General features: G+C 34.1%; 1 protein-coding gene and 3 long non-coding RNA genes across 18 annotated transcripts in view; 2 read left to right on the top strand and 2 right to left on the bottom strand.

The window, feature by feature from the left end:
• The window catches only part of nav2a (neuron navigator 2a), a 223,625-nt gene that overhangs the window by 194,924 nt on the left and 7,766 nt on the right, over nucleotides 1-20,935 (top strand). For 9 of the 10 annotated variants that reach the window (XM_056376044.1, XM_056376017.1, XM_056376035.1 and 6 more), the window contains 7 exons: nucleotides 581-633; nucleotides 15,672-15,695; nucleotides 16,066-16,140; nucleotides 17,874-17,957; nucleotides 18,052-18,175; nucleotides 18,420-18,595; nucleotides 20,745-20,917. In XM_056376044.1, coding sequence (XP_056232019.1) covers nucleotides 581-633; nucleotides 15,672-15,695; nucleotides 16,066-16,140; nucleotides 17,874-17,957; nucleotides 18,052-18,175; nucleotides 18,420-18,595; nucleotides 20,745-20,917 — 709 coding nt within the window. The remainder of the gene's footprint in view (nucleotides 1-580; nucleotides 634-15,671; nucleotides 15,696-16,065; nucleotides 16,141-17,873; nucleotides 17,958-18,051; nucleotides 18,176-18,419; nucleotides 18,596-20,744; nucleotides 20,918-20,935) is intronic. The other variant, XM_056376007.1, reaches the window with a different exon arrangement.
• Nucleotides 1,878-4,456, top strand: LOC130169412 (uncharacterized). The gene is made up of 2 exons (XR_008827835.1): nucleotides 1,878-3,987; nucleotides 4,076-4,456. It is a non-coding gene; the product is annotated as an uncharacterized LOC130169412 (long non-coding RNA).
• LOC130169388 (uncharacterized) lies at nucleotides 13,226-18,037 on the bottom strand. 6 transcript variants are annotated; one of them, XR_008827830.1, is made up of 6 exons: nucleotides 17,939-18,037; nucleotides 17,242-17,387; nucleotides 16,978-17,143; nucleotides 16,609-16,755; nucleotides 14,258-14,454; nucleotides 13,226-13,372 (listed from the first exon to the last, which is right to left on the bottom strand). It is a non-coding gene; the product is annotated as an uncharacterized LOC130169388 (long non-coding RNA). The 6 variants fall into 6 exon arrangements; XR_008827824.1 differs by having other exon boundaries at nucleotides 13,226-14,454; XR_008827828.1 differs by having other exon boundaries at nucleotides 13,226-14,454; nucleotides 17,009-17,143.
• LOC130169403 (uncharacterized) lies at nucleotides 18,428-20,744 on the bottom strand. Its single transcript, XR_008827834.1, has 3 exons — nucleotides 20,605-20,744; nucleotides 19,733-19,872; nucleotides 18,428-18,557 (listed from the first exon to the last, which is right to left on the bottom strand). It is a non-coding gene; the product is annotated as an uncharacterized LOC130169403 (long non-coding RNA).

Raw genomic sequence — 20,935 nt, 5'->3', positions numbered from 1 at the left:
ATCAGGTCTAAAAACAATAAGTGAGTCCAATTTAAAAGATCCTGTCACACATGACCTGCCGTGAATTCCCCTTTTCATGTGGCTCACAGCACACGTTGCCGTCTAGACCAAATTAGAATAAAAGAGTGAGTCCTCATTAAAGCCTTGTCTGCTCCCTGTGAGGTAATTGAGTGAATGACTGAATTTGCTGAGATCAGCCCGACCTCTCGGTGCGGCCGATGACTTCACACTCCTGATCCTCTCTGATCTGCTCCCAGGCGGGAAACAGTGCTGGCGTTGTGTCCTGGCCTCTGATGTGTGATTAGCGGCTGACTCATTAGCAGAGTATTGCTCAGGCTGTCATTAGTTGCGCCACAGTGCGACTGCAGCGTGTAGGAGTTTTATCTTTATGACCAAAGAGCTGCAGAGGAAGTGGGCAGTTGGGAGGAACTGGGAACACTGGGAGGACCAGTTGTCGGGTGGGCAGGGTTGAAGCAGGGTGGGTGGTTTCTGTGGGGGGTCTCTTGGTAATTATAGTAGTGTTGTGTGTACAGATGTACTTTCTAATCCACTCTTTTACTTGTGGCTTCTGTCTCCTCAGTTCATGGATCATCCCTGTCTCTGGTCTCCAGCACCTCCTCCATTTACTCCACGGTGAGTCCATCAAACCAACAGTGAATTAGGGTTTATTGAATAGTTTTTTAATCCTGGTGATACCTTCAATACTGATACAGTAAAAGTCATGATATAGTAAGGCATAAAAACATCAAAATAAGTCATATTATATAAAAGCATAGAAGTGTCAAAAAAACGTCATAGTATAGTAAGGCATGAAAACGTCATAATATAGTAAGGCATGAGAATGTCACAGTATAGTAAGGCATAAAAATTTCAAAAAACGTCATAGTATAGTAAGGCATAAAAACGTCATAGTATAATAAGGCATAAAAATGTAAAAAAAAAACGTCATAGTATAGTAAGGCATAAAAACTCGCACTATATATAGTAAGGCATAAAAATGTCATAGTATAGTAAGGCATAAAAATGTAAAAAAAAAAAACCATCATCCTATAGTAAGGCATAAAAAGTCTTACTTTGGTAAGGCATAAAAAATCATAATATAGTAAGGCATAAAAACGACAGTATAATAAGGCATGAAAACGTCAAAGTATAGTTAGGCATAAAAACGACAGTATAGTAAGGCATAAAAAGTCATAGTTTAGTAAGGCGTAAAAAAGTCATAATAAAGTGAGGCATAAGAATATCATAGTATAGTAAGGCATAAAAATGTAGAAAAAAAACATCATAGTATACTAAGGCATAAAAACATCACAGTATAGTAAGGCATAAAAATGTAAAAAAAACGTCATAATATAGTAAGGTATAAAAAGTCTTAGTAAAGAAAGGCATAAAAACGTCAAAAAAATGTCATAGTATAGTAAGGCATAAAAACATCATAGTATAGTAAGGCATAAAAATGTCAAAAAAACATCATAGTATAGTAAGGCATAAAAACTCGTAGTATAGTAAGGCATAAAAACATCATAGTATGGTAAGGTATAAAAAATTATAGTATAGTAAGGCTTAAAAAAGGTTATAGTATAGTAAGAAAAAAAACTACATAGTATAGTAAGGCATAAAAAATCATAGTAAAAAAGTCATAGTATAGTAAGGCATAGAAACATCAAAAAAACATCATGGTATAGTTATGCATAAAAAAGTCATAATATAGTGAGGCATAAAAAATCATTGTATAGTAAGACATAAAAATGTCAAAAAATGTATACGACAGTATAGTAAGGCATAAAAACGTCATAGTCTGGTAAGACATAAAAGTGTCATAGTATAGTAGGGCATGAAAATGTCATAGTATAGTAAGGCATAAAAATGTCAAAAAACATCATAGTATAGTAAGGCATAAAAACTCGTAGTATAGTAAGGCATAAAAACATCATAGTATGGTAAGGTATAAAAAATTATAGTATAGTAAGGCTTAAAAAAGGTTATAGTATAGTAAGAAAAAAAACTACATAGTATAGTAAGGCATAAAAAATCATAGTAAAAAAGTCATAGTATAGTAAGGCATAAAAACATCAAAAAAACATCATGGTATAGTTATGCATAAAAAAGTCATAATATAGTGAGGCATAAAAAATCATTGTATAGTAAGACATAAAAATGTCAAAAAATGTATACGACAGTATAGTAAGGCATAAAAACGTCATAGTCTGGTAAGACATAAAAATGTCATAGTATAGTAGGGCATGAAAATGTCATAGTATAGTAAGGCATAAAAATGTCAAAAAAACGTCATAGTATAGTAAGGCATAAAAATGTCAAAAAACATCATAGTATAGTAAGGCATAAAAACGTCATAGTATGGTAAGGCTTAAAAAGTCATTGTATAGTAAGACATAAAAATGTCAAAAAACGTCATAGTATAGTAAGGCATAAAAATGTCATAGTATAGTAAGGCATAAAAATGTCAAAAAAAGTCATAGTATAGTTAGGTATAAAAAGTCATAGTATAGAAAGGCATGAAAATGTCATAGTATAGTAAGGCATAAAAATGTCATAGTATAGTAAGGCATAAAAATGTCAAAAAACGTCATAGTATAATAAGGCATAAAAACGTAATAGTATGGTAAGGCATAAAAAGTCATTGTATAGTAAGACATAAAAATGTCTAAAAACGTCATAGTATAGTAAGGCATAAAAACGCCATAGTATAGTAAGGCATAAAAAGTCATAATATAGTAAGACACAAAAACGACAGTATAGTAAGGCATAAAAACGTCACAGTATAGTAAGACATAAAAATGTCATAGTATAGTGAGGCATAAAAAGTCATAGTATAGTAAGGCATAAAATGTCAAAAAACGTCATAGTATAGTTAGGTATAAAAAGTCATAGTATAGAAAGGCATGAAAATGTCATAGTATAGTAAGGCATAAAAATGTCATAGTAAGGCATAAAAATGTCAAAAAACGTCATAGTATAATAAGGCATAAAAACGTAATAGTATGGTAAGGCATAAAAAGTCATTGTATAGTAAGACATAAAAATGTCTAAAAACGTCATAGTATAGTAAGGCATAAAAACGCCATAGTATAGTAAGGCATAAAAAGTCATACTTTGGTAAGGCATAAAAAGTCATAATATAGTAAGACACAAAAACGACAGTATAGTAAGGCATAAAAACGTCACAGTATAGTAAGACATAAAAATGTCATAGTATAGTGAGGCATAAAAAGTCATAGTATAGTAAGGCATAAAATGTCAAAAAACGTCATAGTATAGAAAGGCATAAAAACGTCATAGTATGATAAGGCATAAAAAGTCATTGTATAGTAAGACATAAAAATGTAAAAAAAACGTGATAGTATAGTAAGGCATAAAAACGTCACAGTATAGTAAGGCATAAAAACGTCATAGTATAGTAAGGCATAAAAATGTCATAGTATAGTGAGGCATAAAAAGTAATTGTATAGTAAGATATAAAAATGTCATAGTATAGTAAGGCATAAAAATGTAAAAAAAAAACGCCATGGTATAGTAAGGTATAAAAAGTCATAGTATAGAAAGGCATGAAAATGTCATAGTATAGAAAGGCATGAAAATGTCATAGTATAGTAAGGCATAAAAATGTCAAAAAACGTCATAGTATAATAAGGCATAAAAACGCCATAGTATAGTAAGGCATAAACAGTCATTGTATAGTAAGACATAAAAATGTCTAAAAAGTCATAGTATAGAAAGGCATGAAAATGTCATAGTATAATAAGGCATAAAAACGTAATAGTATGGTAAGGCATAAAAAGTCATTGTATAGTAAGACATAAAAATGTCTAAAAACGTCATAGTATAGTAAGGCATAAAAACGCCATAGTATAGTAAGGCATAAAAAGTCATACTTTGGTAAGGCATAAAAAGTCATAATATAGTAAGACACAAAAACGACAGTATAGTAAGGCATAAAAACGTCACAGTATAGTAAGACATAAAAACGTCACAGTATAGTAAGACATAAAAATGTCTAAAAACGTCATAGTATAGTAAGGCATAAAAACGTCATAGTATAGTAAGGCATAAACAGTCATACTTTGGTAAGGCATAAAAAGTCATAATATAGTAAGACACAAAAACGACAGTATAGTAAGGCATAAAAACGTCACAGTATAGTAAGACATAAAAATGTCATAGTATAGTAAGGCATAAAAAGTCATAGTATAGTAAGGTATAAAATGTCAAAAAACGTCATAGTATAGAAAGGCATAAAAACGTCATAGTATGATAAGGCATAAAAAGTCATTGTATAGTAAGACATAAAAATGTAAAAAAAACGTCATAGTATAGTAAGGCATAAAAACGTCACAGTATAGTAAGGCATAAAAACATCATAGTATAGTAAGGCATAAAAATGTCATAGTATAGTGAGGCATAAAAAGTAATTGTATAGTAAGATATAAAAATGTCATAGTATAGTAAGGCATAAAAATGTAAAAAAAAAACGCCATGGTATAGTAAGGTATAAAAAGTCATAGTATAGAAAGGCATGAAAATGTCATAGTATAGAAAGGCATGAAAATGTCATAGTATAGTAAGGCATAAAAATGTCAAAAAACGTCATAGTATAATAAGGCATAAAAACGCCATAGTATAGTAAGGCATAAACAGTCATTGTATAGTAAGACATAAAAATGTCTAAAAAGTCATAGTAAAGAAAGGCATGAAAATGTCATAGTATAATAAGGCATAAAAACGTAATAGTATGGTAAGGCATAAAAAGTCATTGTATAGTAAGACATAAAAATGTCTAAAAACGTCATAGTATAGTAAGGCATAAAAACGCCATAGTATAGTAAGGCATAAAAAGTCATACTTTGGTAAGGCATAAAAAGTCATAATATAGTAAGACACAAAAACGACAGTATAGTAAGGCATAAAAACGTCACAGTATAGTAAGACATAAAAATGTCATAGTATAGTAAGGCATAAAAACGTCACAGTATAGTAAGGCATAAAATGTCAAAAAACGTCATAGTATAGAAAGACATAAAAACGTCATAGTATGGTAACGCATAAAAAGTCATTGTATAGTAAGACATAAAAATGTAAAAAAAACGTCATAGTATAGTAAGGCATAAAAACGTCACAGTATAGTAAGGCATAAAAACGTCATAGTACAGTAAGGCATAAAAATGTCATAGTATAGTGTGGCATAAAAAGTAATTGTATAGTAAGATATAAAAATGTAAATAACAAGTTGTAGTATAGTAAGACATAAAAACGTCATAGTATAGTAAGGCATAAAAAGTCATAGTATAGTAAGACATGAAAATGTCAAAAACATCATAGTATAGTAAGGCATAAAAAGTCATAGTATAGTAAGACATGAAAATGTCAAAAACATCATAGTATAGTAAGGCATAAAAACGTCATAGTATAGTAAGGCATAAAAAGTCATAGTATAGTAAGGCATAAAAATGTCAAAAAAATGTCATAGTATAGTAAGGCATAAAACGTCATAGTATAGAAAGGCATAAGAATGTCATAGTATAGTAAGACATGAAAATGTCAAAAAACATCATAGTATAGTAAGGCATAAAAACGTAATATTATGGTAAGGCATAAAAAGTCATTGTATAGTAAGACATAAAAATGTCTAAAAACGTCATAGTTTAGTAAGGCATAAAAATGTAAAAAAAAAACGTCATGGTATAGTAAGGTATAAAAGTCCTTAGTATAGAAAGGCATGCAAATGTCATAGTATAGTAAGGCATAAAAATGGCAAAAAACGTCATAGTATAATAAGGCATAAAAACGTAATAGTATGGTAAGGCATAAAAAGTCATTGTATAGTAAGACATAAAAATGTCTAAAAACATCATAGTATAGTAAGGCATAAAAAGTCATAGTATAGAAAGGCATGAAAATGTCATAGTATAGTAAGGCATAAAAATGTAAAAAAAAACATCATAGTATGGTAAGGCATAAAAAGTCATAGTATAGTAAGGCATAAAAATGTCATATTATATTAAGGCATAAAAATGCCAAAAAAAAGTCATAGTATAGTAAGGCATAAAAACGCCATAGTATAGTAAGGCATAAAAAGTCATACTTTGGTAAGGCATAAAAAGTCATAATATAGTAAGACACAAAAACGACAGTATAGTAAGGCATAAAAACGTCATAGTATAGTAAGACATAAAAATGTCATAGTATAGTAAGGCAAAAAAAGTCATAGTATAGTAAGGCATAAAATGTCAAAAAACGTCATAGTATAGAAAGGCATAAAAACGTCATAGTATGGTAAGGCATAAAAAGTCATTGTATAGTAAGACATAAAAATGTAAAAAAAACGTCATATTATAGTAAGGCATAAAATGTCAAAAAACGTCATAGTATAGAAAGGCATAAAAACGTCATAGCATGGTAAGGCATAAAAAGTCATTGTATAGTAAGACATAAAAATGTAAAAAAACGTCATAGTATAGTAAGGCATAAAAATGTCAGTATAGTGAGGCATAAAAAGTAATTGTATAGTAAGACATAAAAATGTAAAAAAACGTTATAGTATAGTAAGGCATAAAAACGTCACAGTATAGTAAGGCATAAAAACGTCATAGTATAGTAAGGCATAAAAACGTCATAGTATAGTAAGGCATAAAAATGTCATAGTATAGTGAGGCATAAAAAGTAATTGTATAGTAAGATATAAAAATGTCAAAAAACGTCATAGTATAGAAAGGCATAAAAACGTCATAGTATGGTAAGGCATAAAAAGTCATTGTATAGTAACACATAAAAATGTAAAAAAACGTCATAGTATAGTAAGGCATAAAAACGTCACAGTATAGTAAGGCATAAAAACGTCATAGTATAGTGAGGCATAAAAATGTAAATAAAAAGTTGTAGTATAGTAAGACATAAAAACGTCATAGTATAGTAAGGCATAAAAACGTCATAGTATAGTAAGGCATAAAAACGTCATAGTATGGTAAGGCATAAAAACGTCATTGTATAGTAACACATAAAAATGTAAAAAAACGTCATAGTATAGTAAGGCATAAAAACGTCATAGTATAGTAAGGCATAAAAATGTCAGTATAGTGAGGCATAAAAAGTAATTGTATAGTAAGACATAAAAATGTAAAAAAACGTCATAGTATAGTAAGGCATAAAAACGTCACAGTATAGTAAGGCATAAAAACGTCATAGTATAGTAAGGCATAAAAACGTCATAGTATAGTAAGGCATAAAAATTTCATAGTATAGTAAGGCATAAAAAGTAATTGTATAGTAAGATATAAAAATGTCAAAAAACGTCATAGTATAGAAAGGCATAAAAACGTCATAGTATGGTAAGGCCTAAAAAGTCATTGTGTAGTAACACATAAAAATGTAAAAAAACGTCATAGTATAGTAAGGCATAAAAACGTCACAGTATAGTAAGGCATAAAAACGTCATAGTATAGTGAGGCATAAAAATGTAAATAAAAAGTTGTAGTATAGTAAGACATAAAAACGTCATAGTATAGTAAGGCATAAAAACGTCATAGTATAGTAAGGCATAAAAAGTCATTGTATAGTAAGACATAAAAATATCAAAAAAAGTCATAGTATATTAAGGCATAAAAAGTCATTGTATAGTAAGACATAAAAATGTCAGAAAACATCATACTATAGTAAGGCATAAAAATTTCATAGTATAGTAAGGCCTAAAAATGTAAAAAAAACACTTCATAGTATAGTAAGGTATAAAAAGTCTTAGTATAGAAAGGCATAAAAATGTCATAGTATAGTAAGGCATAAAAATGTCAAAAAACATCATAGTATAGTAAGGCATAAAAACGTCATAGTATAGTAAGGCATAAAAACGTCATAGTATGGTAAGGCATAAAAACGTCATTGTATAGTAAGGCATAAAAATGTAAAAAACGTCATAGTATAGTAAGGCATAAAAACGTCATAGTATAGTGAGGCATAAAAATGTAAATAAAAAGTTGTAGTATAGTAAGGCATAAAAACGTCATAGTATGGTAAGGGATAAAGAGTCATATTATAGTAAAGCATAAAAACGTCAAAGTACAGTAAGGCATATGAATGTCAAATAAAACATCATAGTATGGTAAGGCATAAAAACGTCATAGTATAGTAAGGCATAAAAAGTCATAGTATAGTAAGGCATAAAAATGTCAAAAAAATGTCATAGTATAGTAAGGCATAAAAAGTCATAGTATAGTAAGACATAAAAATGTCAGAAAACATCATACTATAGTAAGGCATAAAAATGTAAAAAAACACTTCATAGTATAGTAAGGTATAAAAAGTCTTAGTATAGAAAGACATAAAAATGTCATAGTATAGTAAGGCATAAAAATGTCAAAAAACATCATAGTATAGTAAGGCATAAAAAGTCATTGTATAGTAAGACATAAAAATATCAAAAAACGTCATAGTATAGTAAGGCATAAAAATGTCATAGTATAGTAAGGCATAAAAATGTCAAAAAACGTCATAGTATAGTAAGGCATAAAAACGTCATAGTATAGTAAGGCATAAAAATGTCAAATAAAACGTCATAGTATAGTAAGGCATAAAACGTCATAGTATAGTAAGGCATAAAAAGTCATAGTATATTAAGGCATAAAAATGTCAAAAAAAGTCATAGTATAGTAAGGCATAAAAAGTCATTGTATAGTAAGACATAAAAATGTCAGAAAACATCATACTATAGTAAGGCATAAAAATTTCATAGTATAGTAAGGCCTAAAAATGTAAAAAAACACTTCATAGTATAGTAAGGTATAAAAAGTCTTAGTATAGAAAGGCATAAAAATGTCATAGTATAGTAAGGCATAAAAATGTCAAAAAACATCATAGTATAGTAAGGCATAAAAACGTCATAGTATGGTAAGGCATAAAAAGTCATTGTATAGTAAGACATAAAAATATCAAAAAACGTCATAGTATAGTAAGGCATAAAAATGTCATAGTATAGTAAGGCATAAAAACGCCATAGTATAGTAAGGCATAAAAACTCATACTTTGGTAAGGCATAAAAAGTCATAATATAGTAAGACACAAAAACGACAGTATAGTAAGGCATAAAAACGTCATAGTATAGTAAGACATAAAAATGTCATAGTATAGTAAGGCAAAAAAAGTCATAGTATAGTAAGGCATAAAATGTCATTGTATAGTAAGACATAAAAATGTAAAAAAATGTCATAGTATAGTAAGGCATAAAAACGTCATAGTATAGTGAGGCATAAAAAGTAATTGTATAGTAAGACATAAAAATGTCAAAAAACGTCATAGTATAGAAAGGCATAAAAACGTCATCGTATGGTAAGGCATAAAAAGTCATTGTATAGTAAGACATAAAAATGTAAAAAAACCTCATAGTATAGTAAGGCATAAAAACGTCACAGTATAGTAAGGCATAGAAACGTCATAGTATAGTGTGGCATAAAAATGTAAATAAAAAGTTGTAGTATAGTAAGACATAAAAACGTCATAGTATAGTAAGGCATAAAAACGTCATATTATAGTAAGGCATAGAAAACGTCATAGTATAGTGAGGCATAAAAATGTAAATAAAAAGTTGTAGTATAGTAAGACATAAAAACGTCATAGTATGGTAAGGGATAAAGAGTCATATTATAGTAAAGCATAAAAACGTCATAGTACAGTAAGGCATATAAATGTCAAATAAAACGTCATAGTATGGTAAGGCATAAAAACATCATAGTATAGTAAGGCATAAAAAGTCATAGTATAGTAAGACATGAAAATGTCAAAAAACATCATAGTATAGTAAGGCATAAAAAGTCATAGTATAGTAAGACATAAAAATGTCAGAAAACATCATACTATAGTAAGGCATAAAAATGTAAAAAAACACTTCATAGTATAGTAAGGTATAAAAAGTCTTAGTATAGAAAGACATAAAAATGTCATAGTATATTAAGGCATAAAAATGCCAAAAAAAAGTCATAGTATAGTAAGGCATAAAAATTCATAGTATAGTAAGACATGAAAATGTCAAAAAAACATCATATTATAGTAAAGCATAAAAACGTCAAAGTACAGTAAGGCATATGAATGTCAAATAAAACATCATAGTATGGTAAGGCATAAAAACGTCATAGTATAGTAAGGCATAAAACGTCATAGTATAGTAAGGCATAAAAAGTCATAGTATAGTAAGACATAAAAATGTCAGAAAACATCATACTATAGTAAGGCATAAAAATGTAAAAAAACACTTCATAGTATAGTAAGGTATAAAAAGTCTTAGTATAGAAAGGCATAAAAAGTCATTGTATAGTAAGACATAAAAATATCAAAAAACGTCATAGTATAGTAAGGCATAAAAATGTCAAAAAACGTCATAGTATAGTAAGGCATAAAAATGTCAAATAAAACGTCATAGTATAGTAAGGCATAAAAACGTCATAGTATAGTAAGGCATAAAAATTTCATAGTATAGTAAGGCATAAAAACGTCATAGTATAGTAAGGCATAAAACGTCATAGTATAGTAAGGCATAAAAAGTCATAGTATATTAAGGCATAAAAATGTCAAAAAAAGTCATAGTATAGTAAGGCATAAAAAGTCATTGTATAGTAAGACATAAAAATGTCAGAAAACATCATACTATAGAAAGACATAAAAATGTCATAGTATAGTAAGGCATAAAAATGTCAAAAAACATCATAGTATAGTAAGGCATAAAAAGTCATTGTATAGTAAGACATAAAAATATCAAAAAACGTCATAGTATAGTAAGGCATAAAAATGTCATAGTATAGTAAGGCATAAAAATGTCAAAAAACGTCATAGTATAGTAAGGCATAAAAACGTCATAGTATAGTAAGGCATAAAAATGTCAAATAAAACGTCATAGTATAGTAAGGCATAAAACGTCATAGTATAGTAAGGCATAAAAAGTCATAGTATATTAAGGCATAAAAATGTCAAAAAAAGTCATAGTATAGTAAGGCATAAAAAGTCATTGTATAGTAAGACATAAAAATGTCAGAAAACATCATACTATAGTAAGGCATAAAAATTTCATAGTATAGTAAGGCCTAAAAATGTAAAAAAACACTTCATAGTATAGTAAGGTATAAAAAGTCTTAGTATAGAAAGGCATAAAAATGTCATAGTATAGTAAGGCATAAAAATGTCAAAAAACATCATAGTATAGTAAGGCATAAAAACGTCATAGTATGGTAAGGCATAAAAAGTCATTGTATAGTAAGACATAAAAATATCAAAAAACGTCATAGTATAGTAAGGCATAAAAATGTCATAGTATAGTAAGGCATAAAAACTCATACTTTGGTAAGGCATAAAAAGTCATAATATAGTAAGACACAAAAACGACAGTATAGTAAGGCATAAAAACGTCATAGTATAGTAAGGCATAAAATGTCAAAAAACGTCATAGTATAGAAAGGCATAAAAACGTCATCGTATGGTAAGGCATAAAAAGTCATTGTATAGTAAGACATAAAAATGTAAAAAAACCTCATAGTATAGTAAGGCATAAAAACGTCACAGTATAGTAAGGCATAGAAACGTCATAGTATAGTGTGGCATAAAAATGTAAATAAAAAGTTGTAGTATAGTAAGACATAAAAACGTCATAGTATGGTAAGGGATAAAGAGTCATATTATAGTAAAGCATAAAAACGTCATAGTACAGTAAGGCATATAAATTTCAAATAAAACGTCACAGTATAGTAAGGTATAGAAACGTCATAGTATAGTGTGGCATAAAAATGTAAATAAAAAGTTGTAGTATAGTAAGACATAAAAACGTCATAGTATAGTAAGGCATAAAAACGTCATATTATAGTAAGGCATAGAAAACGTCATAGTATAGTGAGGCATAAAAATGTAAATAAAAAGTTGTAGTATAGTAAGACATAAAAACGTCATAGTATGGTAAGGGATAAAGAGTCATATTATAGTAAAGCATAAAAACGTCATAGTACAGTAAGGCATATAAATGTCAAATAAAACGTCATAGTATGGTAAGGCATAAAACATCATAGTATAGTAAGACATGAAAATGTCAAAAAACATCATAGTAAAGTAAAGCATAAAAATGTCAAAAGAACGTAATAGTATAGTAAGGCATAAAAACTCATAGTTCAGTAATGCATCAAAACATCATAGTATGGTAAGTTTAAAAAATTCAAAGGATAGTAAGGCTTAAAAACGTCATAGTTTAGTAATGCATAAAAATGTCGTAGCATTATAAGGCATAAAAAGTTATTGTATAGTTAGGCTTAAAACACGTCATAGTATAGTAAGGCATAAAAAGTCATAGATCGTAAGGTTTAAAAAAATCATTGGTTTAAATAATAAAAGTAATAGTATAGTAAGTAAAAATAACGACATAGGCATAAAAATGTCATCGTATGGTAAGGTATACAACATCATAGTATAATATGGTATAAAAAGTCATAGGAAAGTAGACAAAAAAACACGTCAGAATCAGAATCTGTTTTATTGGCAAGAGGGTTCTTCAGCATACAAGGAATTTGCTTTGGTGTATGACAATACAAATAGTAAGAAGAAAAGAAATAAACAAAGATGAAACAAGCAAGTACAGCAGGTCAGATATCTTAGATATAAATACAACACTTTAACAATGAGATAAAACATTATAGAAAAGAATAGAAAAATATAAATACATACAATACAAATATGTATGAGGTGTGTAGGTCCTGGAGAGTTGGCAGATTGCAGCCGATCACTTTATCAGTACAGTGAATGGTACGCAGTCTGCTCTTGTCCTTGGCAGGAAGTGAGGATGGACTCGATGATGGCAGTGTAGAAGTTCACCATCACTGTCCTTTGCAAGTTGAACTACTTCAACTGCCATAGGAAGTACATCCTCTGCTGAACTTTCTTGGCATATATAGTAAGGCATAAAAATTGGCAAGAAGGCTTTTCAACATACAAGGAATTTGCTTTGGGGTTTTGGTGCATGACAATAAACATAGTAAGAAGAAAAGAAATGTAAACAGACACAATGACACAAGCAAATATTGCAGGTTGGATATCTTAGATATAAATAGAACATTTTAACAATAAGATAGAAAAATATAAATGTATACAATACAAATATGTACACACTGCAAAATGACTGGGGGGGGGGGGGGGGGGGGGTGCGCACGCGATAGTTCACAGGGGGAATGTGATGATGTTCTTCCTGTGTGACAGTGGTAGCCAGAAAGCAGAAGTACTCCACGGGGGGAGTCACACTGGGTGATGGGGGTGGGTTAGTTCTGAAGTCCACTATCAGCTCCACTGCCTTAAGAGCGTTCAGCTCCAGATTGTTCCACCTGCACCAGGTCAATCTCCCAGACTCATCCCCATCAGAGATGAGTCCAATGAGGGTGACAAAAAAGACATAGTATAGTAAGTCACAAAAACATCACAGTATTAGGAAGGCATACATTTTTACTTAGAGGACCAATTTTGCAGGGGGATTGCAGACCCCACCATTTCCATGTGTTAAGGTAGCTATAGCTTGTTAAAAACACTGTTAACTTCTGCTGTGTGTTCTGTGGAATTAGCTAGCACATTAGCGAACAATCTACTCAGAAGCTAGCATGCGAGTTTGGTCTGGACCACACTCATTTTCCCAGGGGGCTCTGCCCTGTCCCAGAGGTCACATCTGAAATGCCTCCACGTCTGAAAATAAACTTTGTGGTTTATAGAAATACTGGAGAAAGTTTCATGCTTTAGTCATAAAATGCACAATACTTTCCATATACAAGCTTATCTGCTGTACTTTAAAGTTAAAAGAGACTAAAAAACAATCATAAAAATTTTTAATGTTTGTAAAGCATCAGTATCAGCAGAAAAAAATTTAAGTAAACAAGGCTCTGTATAATTATTGCTGAGAAAATGTGTGTAATAAACAGCCTGTACTGTTGTGGCATCTAAACGGCAACATGATATTATAGGAAATCTTTGCCGAGCAGTGAGTTTTCTTCAGTTCAGAGAGCTGCACATTGAATGTCGATACAAGAGCAGTTTCTGCTTTTACCTGTGGAATTATGAAATATTGAGTATTTGAAGCCAGAAAATACACATTTCCCATGTAATCCATCCGGATATCTGACTCAAACACCCTGTGAGAAAAATGTCTGACTGTAGGCACACAGACAGCTCACATGTATACACACACTGTAGGCAGTCACAGTGTAGCTCCTCCCCCCCCCCCTCTGTGGGCTGGTTTACTCACCTAGGCAGGTGTAGCAGAGAAACTCTCAGACACTGGATCCCTGCTCGGCTCCGGCTGGTCCTTCGAGTCAGAGGTTTGAAATCAGAGAGTGGAGGCAAAATGATGGCGACTTTATCCCTGACGGGCACCGTCACGTCCTGGCAGCAAACGGTAGGGCTGTAGAGTGCAGGAGTCCTTCATTCTGGTTTTTTTGTGCCCTGTTGGAGTTAAATACAGCTGTAAGTCAAAGGTTTAATGACATAAGATATATTAGCAGATATTTTTTATGGCTCTGTTTCTTTATCAGTAAATGATAATATGAGGTAAAGGTGACATGTCTGACGCTGGAGTCTCCTCAGATGCTTCATATCAGAAAAACTAACCTGATATTTGGAAATTGGAAAAATCAAGGATTTTGCATCAGAGTGAGATCTCTGTGTTTTGTGTGCTTCTCCAAGACAGACAGGCTGCTCTGTTTGTACAGGTGCCACTTTCTTAACCATCCACTAATGCCACAGAACACATGTGCCTTCACACATGCACGGACACATTATGCTGTTGAAACCTGTTTTGGTTATTAGTGGTTTGTAGGTGGAACCGTGTGAAAAATAATTTATTATCAGCTCATCTGCTTCGCAACACAGTCGCCGTGTACAGGCCTCCAACAGGAATTTAAAATAGAATTACTGAAAGATAAAAAATTTAATTACAGAAAAACAACAAGAAAGCACCTCCTGGTCCTCTGAAGTTATTTAATACTTAGTGATCAACAATCGTGCCAGATTTGTTAATTCAGAGACAAATGCATGAGTTCATAGGTAAAATATACAAAAAATAGATCTCACAAAAATCGAACCAAAATCTACACAAAGATAATAAAACAAAATAAGCAGGAACAAGAACACAACCTCTTTGGCTAGTGTAATATGACTTCAGTTTGTTTCTAATAATACAGTACAATACATTTTGAAATTATGCACATTAAATGCTTTAAACTTGAAACAATTATTGTGCCCGGTGCAGTCTGTTCACATTTAAATGTGGGTGTTGCATGTTTCACTGTTTTGGTCATCAGCAGCAGGAGGAGGAGGGGGGGAGGAGGGTGTGTTGTGTTCGTGCGAGCATTTGTTTTGCGTGTTCTCTGTATGTCTTTTCTTACTATTGTCCTCTGTGCTGTCCATGAACACAATGGGACTCACACATTCAGATGTCTCAGTGAAATGCCTGCAGGAGGACATCTCTGCTTTCCAGACATATTACACCAGACAATCTCCTCCACAGTTTATAAAGCTCATCTCCAAGGAGCTAATAAATCAATCAGGAGTCAGTACATGTGCAGCTGCTTGAACTGCTCTTATTTTTCATTAAAGCATGTCAAAATTCAGTCAATGTGTCCTATAATGATTTTCTCTTCTTCTGATGTTTGTTTTTACAGAATGAGGAGAAGTCGCAGTCGGAGGTAAGTGTCAACCCGCCCACAGCACTTCTGCCCTCTTTAATTTTCTGTGTGTAGTGGCCGGACTTGTTGGAACATGGGGTTGTTTTCACAGTTGTATCCAGTTACATGTGTAACTGTATTGTGACTGACCCTGTAACAGGCTGTTGTTCCTCTATGAGCACCTGTTTGCACCTGAATGTCGTCTTTTATGCATCTGCTGTGTTTCATCTCTTAATCTGAACATATCAGAGCTCTGATCTGGGAGCCTCCCTCATTTGTTGCTACAGTATTTTTGTGTCTGTGTGTGTGTTTGGTATTGAATGCTTTTATGGAGCCAGTACGTATGCTTTTATGTTGGCGCTTTTTGATGTGGCACTTTTTACGTCTTCAGATCCGCAAGCTGCGCCGGGAGCTGGATGCCTCCCAGGAGAAGGTTTCCGCCCTGACGACACAGCTGAGCGCCAACGTAAGTGAACAAGCACTCACACACACACACACACACACACACACACACACACACACACACACACACACACACACACACACACACACACACACACACACACACACACACACACACACACACACACACACACACACACACACACACACACACACACACACACGCACACTGTCTTCTTCTAGTGTTTATCTTATTGAATCACTTATATAGCCAATAAGAAATTTATATGTGTATTTTATCAACAAAGGGCTACACAGCTTTGCCCAAAAGTTTAATATAGTGTGAGTTTTTAATGTGTCAAAAACAAACTAATAATTTCTGAAACTACATGTAATCGATATTTCATGACCTGAAGCAGACGTTTAAGGTGTTTTGCCAAAAGACAGTCTCCACTTAATGAAGTTGTGAAGTTTGCTGCTCCCAAACATTTCCAGAATATTCATCAAATACTGAACAGAGCACTTTACTCACAGAAGGTGTAATTTTACATCTGGCAGAACCATCAGAAAAGCGTCTCCAGACACGATCCTTTCTGCCACCTTAGCTTCTATATTGCACAAGTCTCGCCACGCTTCGCTTGTAATCTGCTGTCTGAGTCAGAGCACGCCGGCGGTTCGACTGTGGATTAGAGATATGGAGGAAAGGCAGAGGTGTTAGATTACAGTAGGGAGTCAAGTCTCAGCACACTGCTGAGGGACTGTCCCAGATGTGGACTGAAGATTTACAGTTAATGATGCCTGGATACAAGGAGTGGTGCGAGTGTTGAAAGAAAAACACAGAGAGAGAACAGTGGAGTTGAAAGTTTGGGGGGGGGTTATGTTCAAATATTTGATTACACACCGTAGACAGATGATGAATTATCTGAACACACCTTGGAGCCCCCGAGGCCGAGATTCTGAGAACATCTTCTGCTGCGAAAAGTCACGACGTCACTCATCACCTCATTCAACTCTCACACACACTTCCTTCAGGCGGGCGCACATCATTTGTATTTGCGGTCTAAAGCCTAATACAATAGAATGAAGGATGACTGCGCTCGCTTAAACCAGCAAAATCTTTTAGAATTCATATTTGTTGTATATGTATTAATACATATATACTCACATTGTATTATTTTCTTTTGACAAGTGATGCTTATCTTCCATGTGTTTGCTCCCAAACCAAGAGTCTGAAGCCTCCTGTGTTTTCATCCCTTTGTCAGAAAGTCAATTTATCTCAGATGAACTCGGCCAGAAATCCATCAAATAAGGCTGGAACATAAAAATCACATAGCCTGTAGTCAGGAGAGGTTTATCCGATGACTTCATGTTGTCATCAGGACTGTCTCTGGTCTTCATGTGGATCTCGCTCCAAGGACTTTCAGTGAAGATGATGTAATGGTTTGGCTTCAGTGTTGGTGTTCGTGACTGACCTACAGGGGATGATCATTTATCAAAGGAAATTATGGTTTTCGCACAATTATTTGTGTTTGGTTATGTTTTCGTTTTGGTATGATGATTACTCCACTGATGTCATGTTTTTAGTGCCAAGGTTGAGGCAGTTTTTTTTCTCATGTCCAGTTGCTCAGATGTAGTCGGCTGTGACTCATCTTCTCAGCTCAGTGGAGACGTCTTCACTCCCTCGTATTCTTAAACAAACTCTCCACATTCATGCGGTCATTAGCAATCCAGCAATCTCTCTATTAATGCCCTCAGCTCCGACTAAACACATTTGTAACCTGTCTGTTTCTCCTGCAGGCTCACCTGGTGGCAGCATTTGAACAGAGTCTGGGCAACATGACCATTCGACTGAAGAGTCTCACCTTGACAGCAGAGCAGAAGGTGAAAACAGCTCGGCCTGCGCTGCAAACTAATCAAAGTGCACATTCACTCTCGCTGCAGTCGACCTCATCCTCTTCTCATTTTGTCTGTGTAGGACTCTGAGCTGAATGAGCTGAGGAAGACCATCGAGCTGCTGAAGAAGCAGAACGCCGTCGCTCAGGCCGCCATCAACGGAGTCATCAACACACCTGAACTTGCGCCTAAAGGGGACAGGACAGGTACAGATCAACACGGCCAGCACTACGCAGAGCAAAGGATATTCGACGTTTATATTTATAATTTGAATTTTGGTGCCAACATTTTAGAAACTGACTAAGAAAGATCCCACAATCTGTCCAAAGCACAAAGCAACTAGAAAACAAAACTTTCAGTCCAAAATTTGGAGGCTGTGCGCAACACCTTTTGAGATTAAATGAAAGATATATTTCAGCCCAATACAAACACATGCCTGTCTCTCCTCAGCAGGCAGTAACAGCAGTCCACAGCAGCAGCAGCAGAATCAGCAGCCGGACCTGCGCATCAGGAGGCAGCACTCCTCCGACAGCGTCAGCAGCGTCGCCAGCGCCACCAGCCATTCCAGTGTGGGCTCCAACCTCGACACTGACGCCAAGAACAAGAAGAAAAACAAGAAGAACTGGGTAAGATGAAAGATTCATTAAAAATGAGGAACTGTGAGAGACTCGATTTGAGTTTGTGATAAGTTACAAAAACAAACAAAAACAGAAGGCAGCCAGGACGCCTGGTGGTTTTTTGTTTTAGTCTTTGTCTCTTTGTGTATTTCCGTGTGTGTTGGTGTCACATGTTTGGGTTTCTGCCCCTTCAGGCATCTTTCACTGGAGAAAAGGTGAATACACTTAGGATTTCCATAGACTCTGTCCTGTTGAATATCACGTAATGGCTGATTTGGTGATTTGCAGATAAAAAAACAAAAAAAAGGAATTAGACATTTGTAATAGAAGTGGATTAAATGTGCTTGTATTATAGTAGTCGTCTCTTTACCTGCAAACGACCAAATCAGTGCTTACTGGATAGTGTGTAGTCCTAATGTCAGCTCATTCATTGTTTTCATCTCATGTACTTTCACTTACAACTTTAAAGACAAGAACTTTTCCTTTTTGTTGTTGAAAGAGTTTTTTGTGCACCGGAGGACAAGTCAGAGACGATGAAGTACGCAGCTTTTTTATTTCCTCTCTGTCCTGTAGACTGACGTGTTAGTCTCCTGTGGTTGTCCAATGATCCTGATGTTGTTGAATTTTCTAGGAAGAGCAGTGTGCTGCTGTCTGGTAGCTGTTAAAGCGTTTCCTGCTTTAGGTCACTGTGATAATAAATTAGCCTCCTGTGTGAGTGTGTGTGTACGTGTGTATGTGTGTTTCCAGCTGTCAGTCTTTGTGTGGCTGAGACCCCACAGAGGAGGGCCCCTTCATGCAGGTGCTGCTCACTCAGTGTGTGATATGGAGTGTATAGGGGCTGTGTGGAGAGTATATAATGGATCATGAAAGAGTCTCAGTTTTCACGGTGGCTGTGATGTAGAATTAGTTTGCAGCTGCCTGGAAGTCAAATGAAATCAGCTCTAGTCTTGTCGGGGCCTCGAGTTTAATCTCTGTCCCTCCATTAACACATTAACACACCCGAACCCATATGAACATGTGCTGTTTTGTCTCTGTGTCTTCCTCTGCTTCGCTTCATGTGGCAGGTCTATGAGGTAAGAATGGTATGCTGCGTGAAATGAAAGAAACAAAGCTGCCTAACCCCTGCGCCTTTTCTAGGTTACTAACCTCTGTCCTTTTCCTCCTGTCCTCTGCTGCCACTGTAGTGCCTTTCCTCCCCTCCTCAACACTGCTTCCCCCTGAGAACTGCTCTTATGACACTTGAGCCAGCTCTGGAAAGGAGAAATCCACCTGAAAATACTTGAACACTGAGAGAAAGAAAAAGGGTATTATTGATGCAGCTTGTGCCTCTGGGTCCACTTGTAGTGGAGAAACACATAACACACATGACATAATGTTGAGATATTTAAGAGCAATATCTGGATTTGCTGCAGCTCCCTGACAATAAAAGAGGCTTTCTTTTAAAGTAAAATACTACACAGAGCAAAAGACACACAACCTCATGAAATTATGTTGATAAGAGTATCAAGTATTCACAGTGGATTTCTGCTTTAAACACAATCTCAAATCACGAGAAAATTGAACAGATTTTGAGATTTGATATTTGGCTGTTGCATTACATGCAATTTGAATATGGCTAAGTTTTGGTTTTGACAGATTTGAACCAAGAGTTACACAGACAAGTCCAGCTTAGAAAACACTGAAGTGAAAAAAGTTCCTAATTATGCATCATAGTATCTCCATGTAAGTTTAGAAAAAAATCCGAATTAAATACTGGTTATCAAGCAGTCAACACTGTCACCTACTTCCCTTGAATGTTCTCCTATAATACATTAAGAAAGGTACCGCCGAATCAGATTTTCAGCATTCTTGAACATTAAAAAACAACTTTCTTAAAAATAAAAAAAGAGTCATACAGAGAGTATAAATCAGAGGTTATACACTAACACATTACACACACAGGTTGTGTGTGTGTGTAATGTGTTTGTGTTCAGAGCTGAAGCTCAAGTCATAAGACAGCCTACCCATATTTCCCTTACCTTTCTTTCCCTTTACTTTTTCACAGCTGTTTTCCTCCACTTCCCCCGGCACACTCTTCCTCTCCCTCTCAGCCTTGTGTATTTGGGAGTGTGTCCCTCACTTCCTCACCATCTCTCGCTCTCTCTCTTTCTTCCTGCAGCTGCGAAGCTCCTTCAAACAAGCGTTCAGCAAGAAGAAATCTCCAAAGTCGGCGTCTTCTCACTCCGACATTGAGGAGATGACGGACTCGTCTCTGCCGTCCTCCCCCAAACTGCCCCACAACGGCACCTCATCCACCAGCCACATGCTCAGGAACACACACTCCAACACGCTGTATGTACACATCATCAT

The sequence above is a fragment of the Seriola aureovittata genome, chromosome 1, assembly GCF_021018895.1.
Source record: "Seriola aureovittata isolate HTS-2021-v1 ecotype China chromosome 1, ASM2101889v1, whole genome shotgun sequence".
In the NCBI taxonomy this organism is placed as follows: Eukaryota; Metazoa; Chordata; class Actinopteri; order Carangiformes; family Carangidae; genus Seriola; species Seriola aureovittata.
Note: the sequence above shows the minus strand (reverse complement) of the source record. Positions and strands in the feature narration are given on the sequence as shown.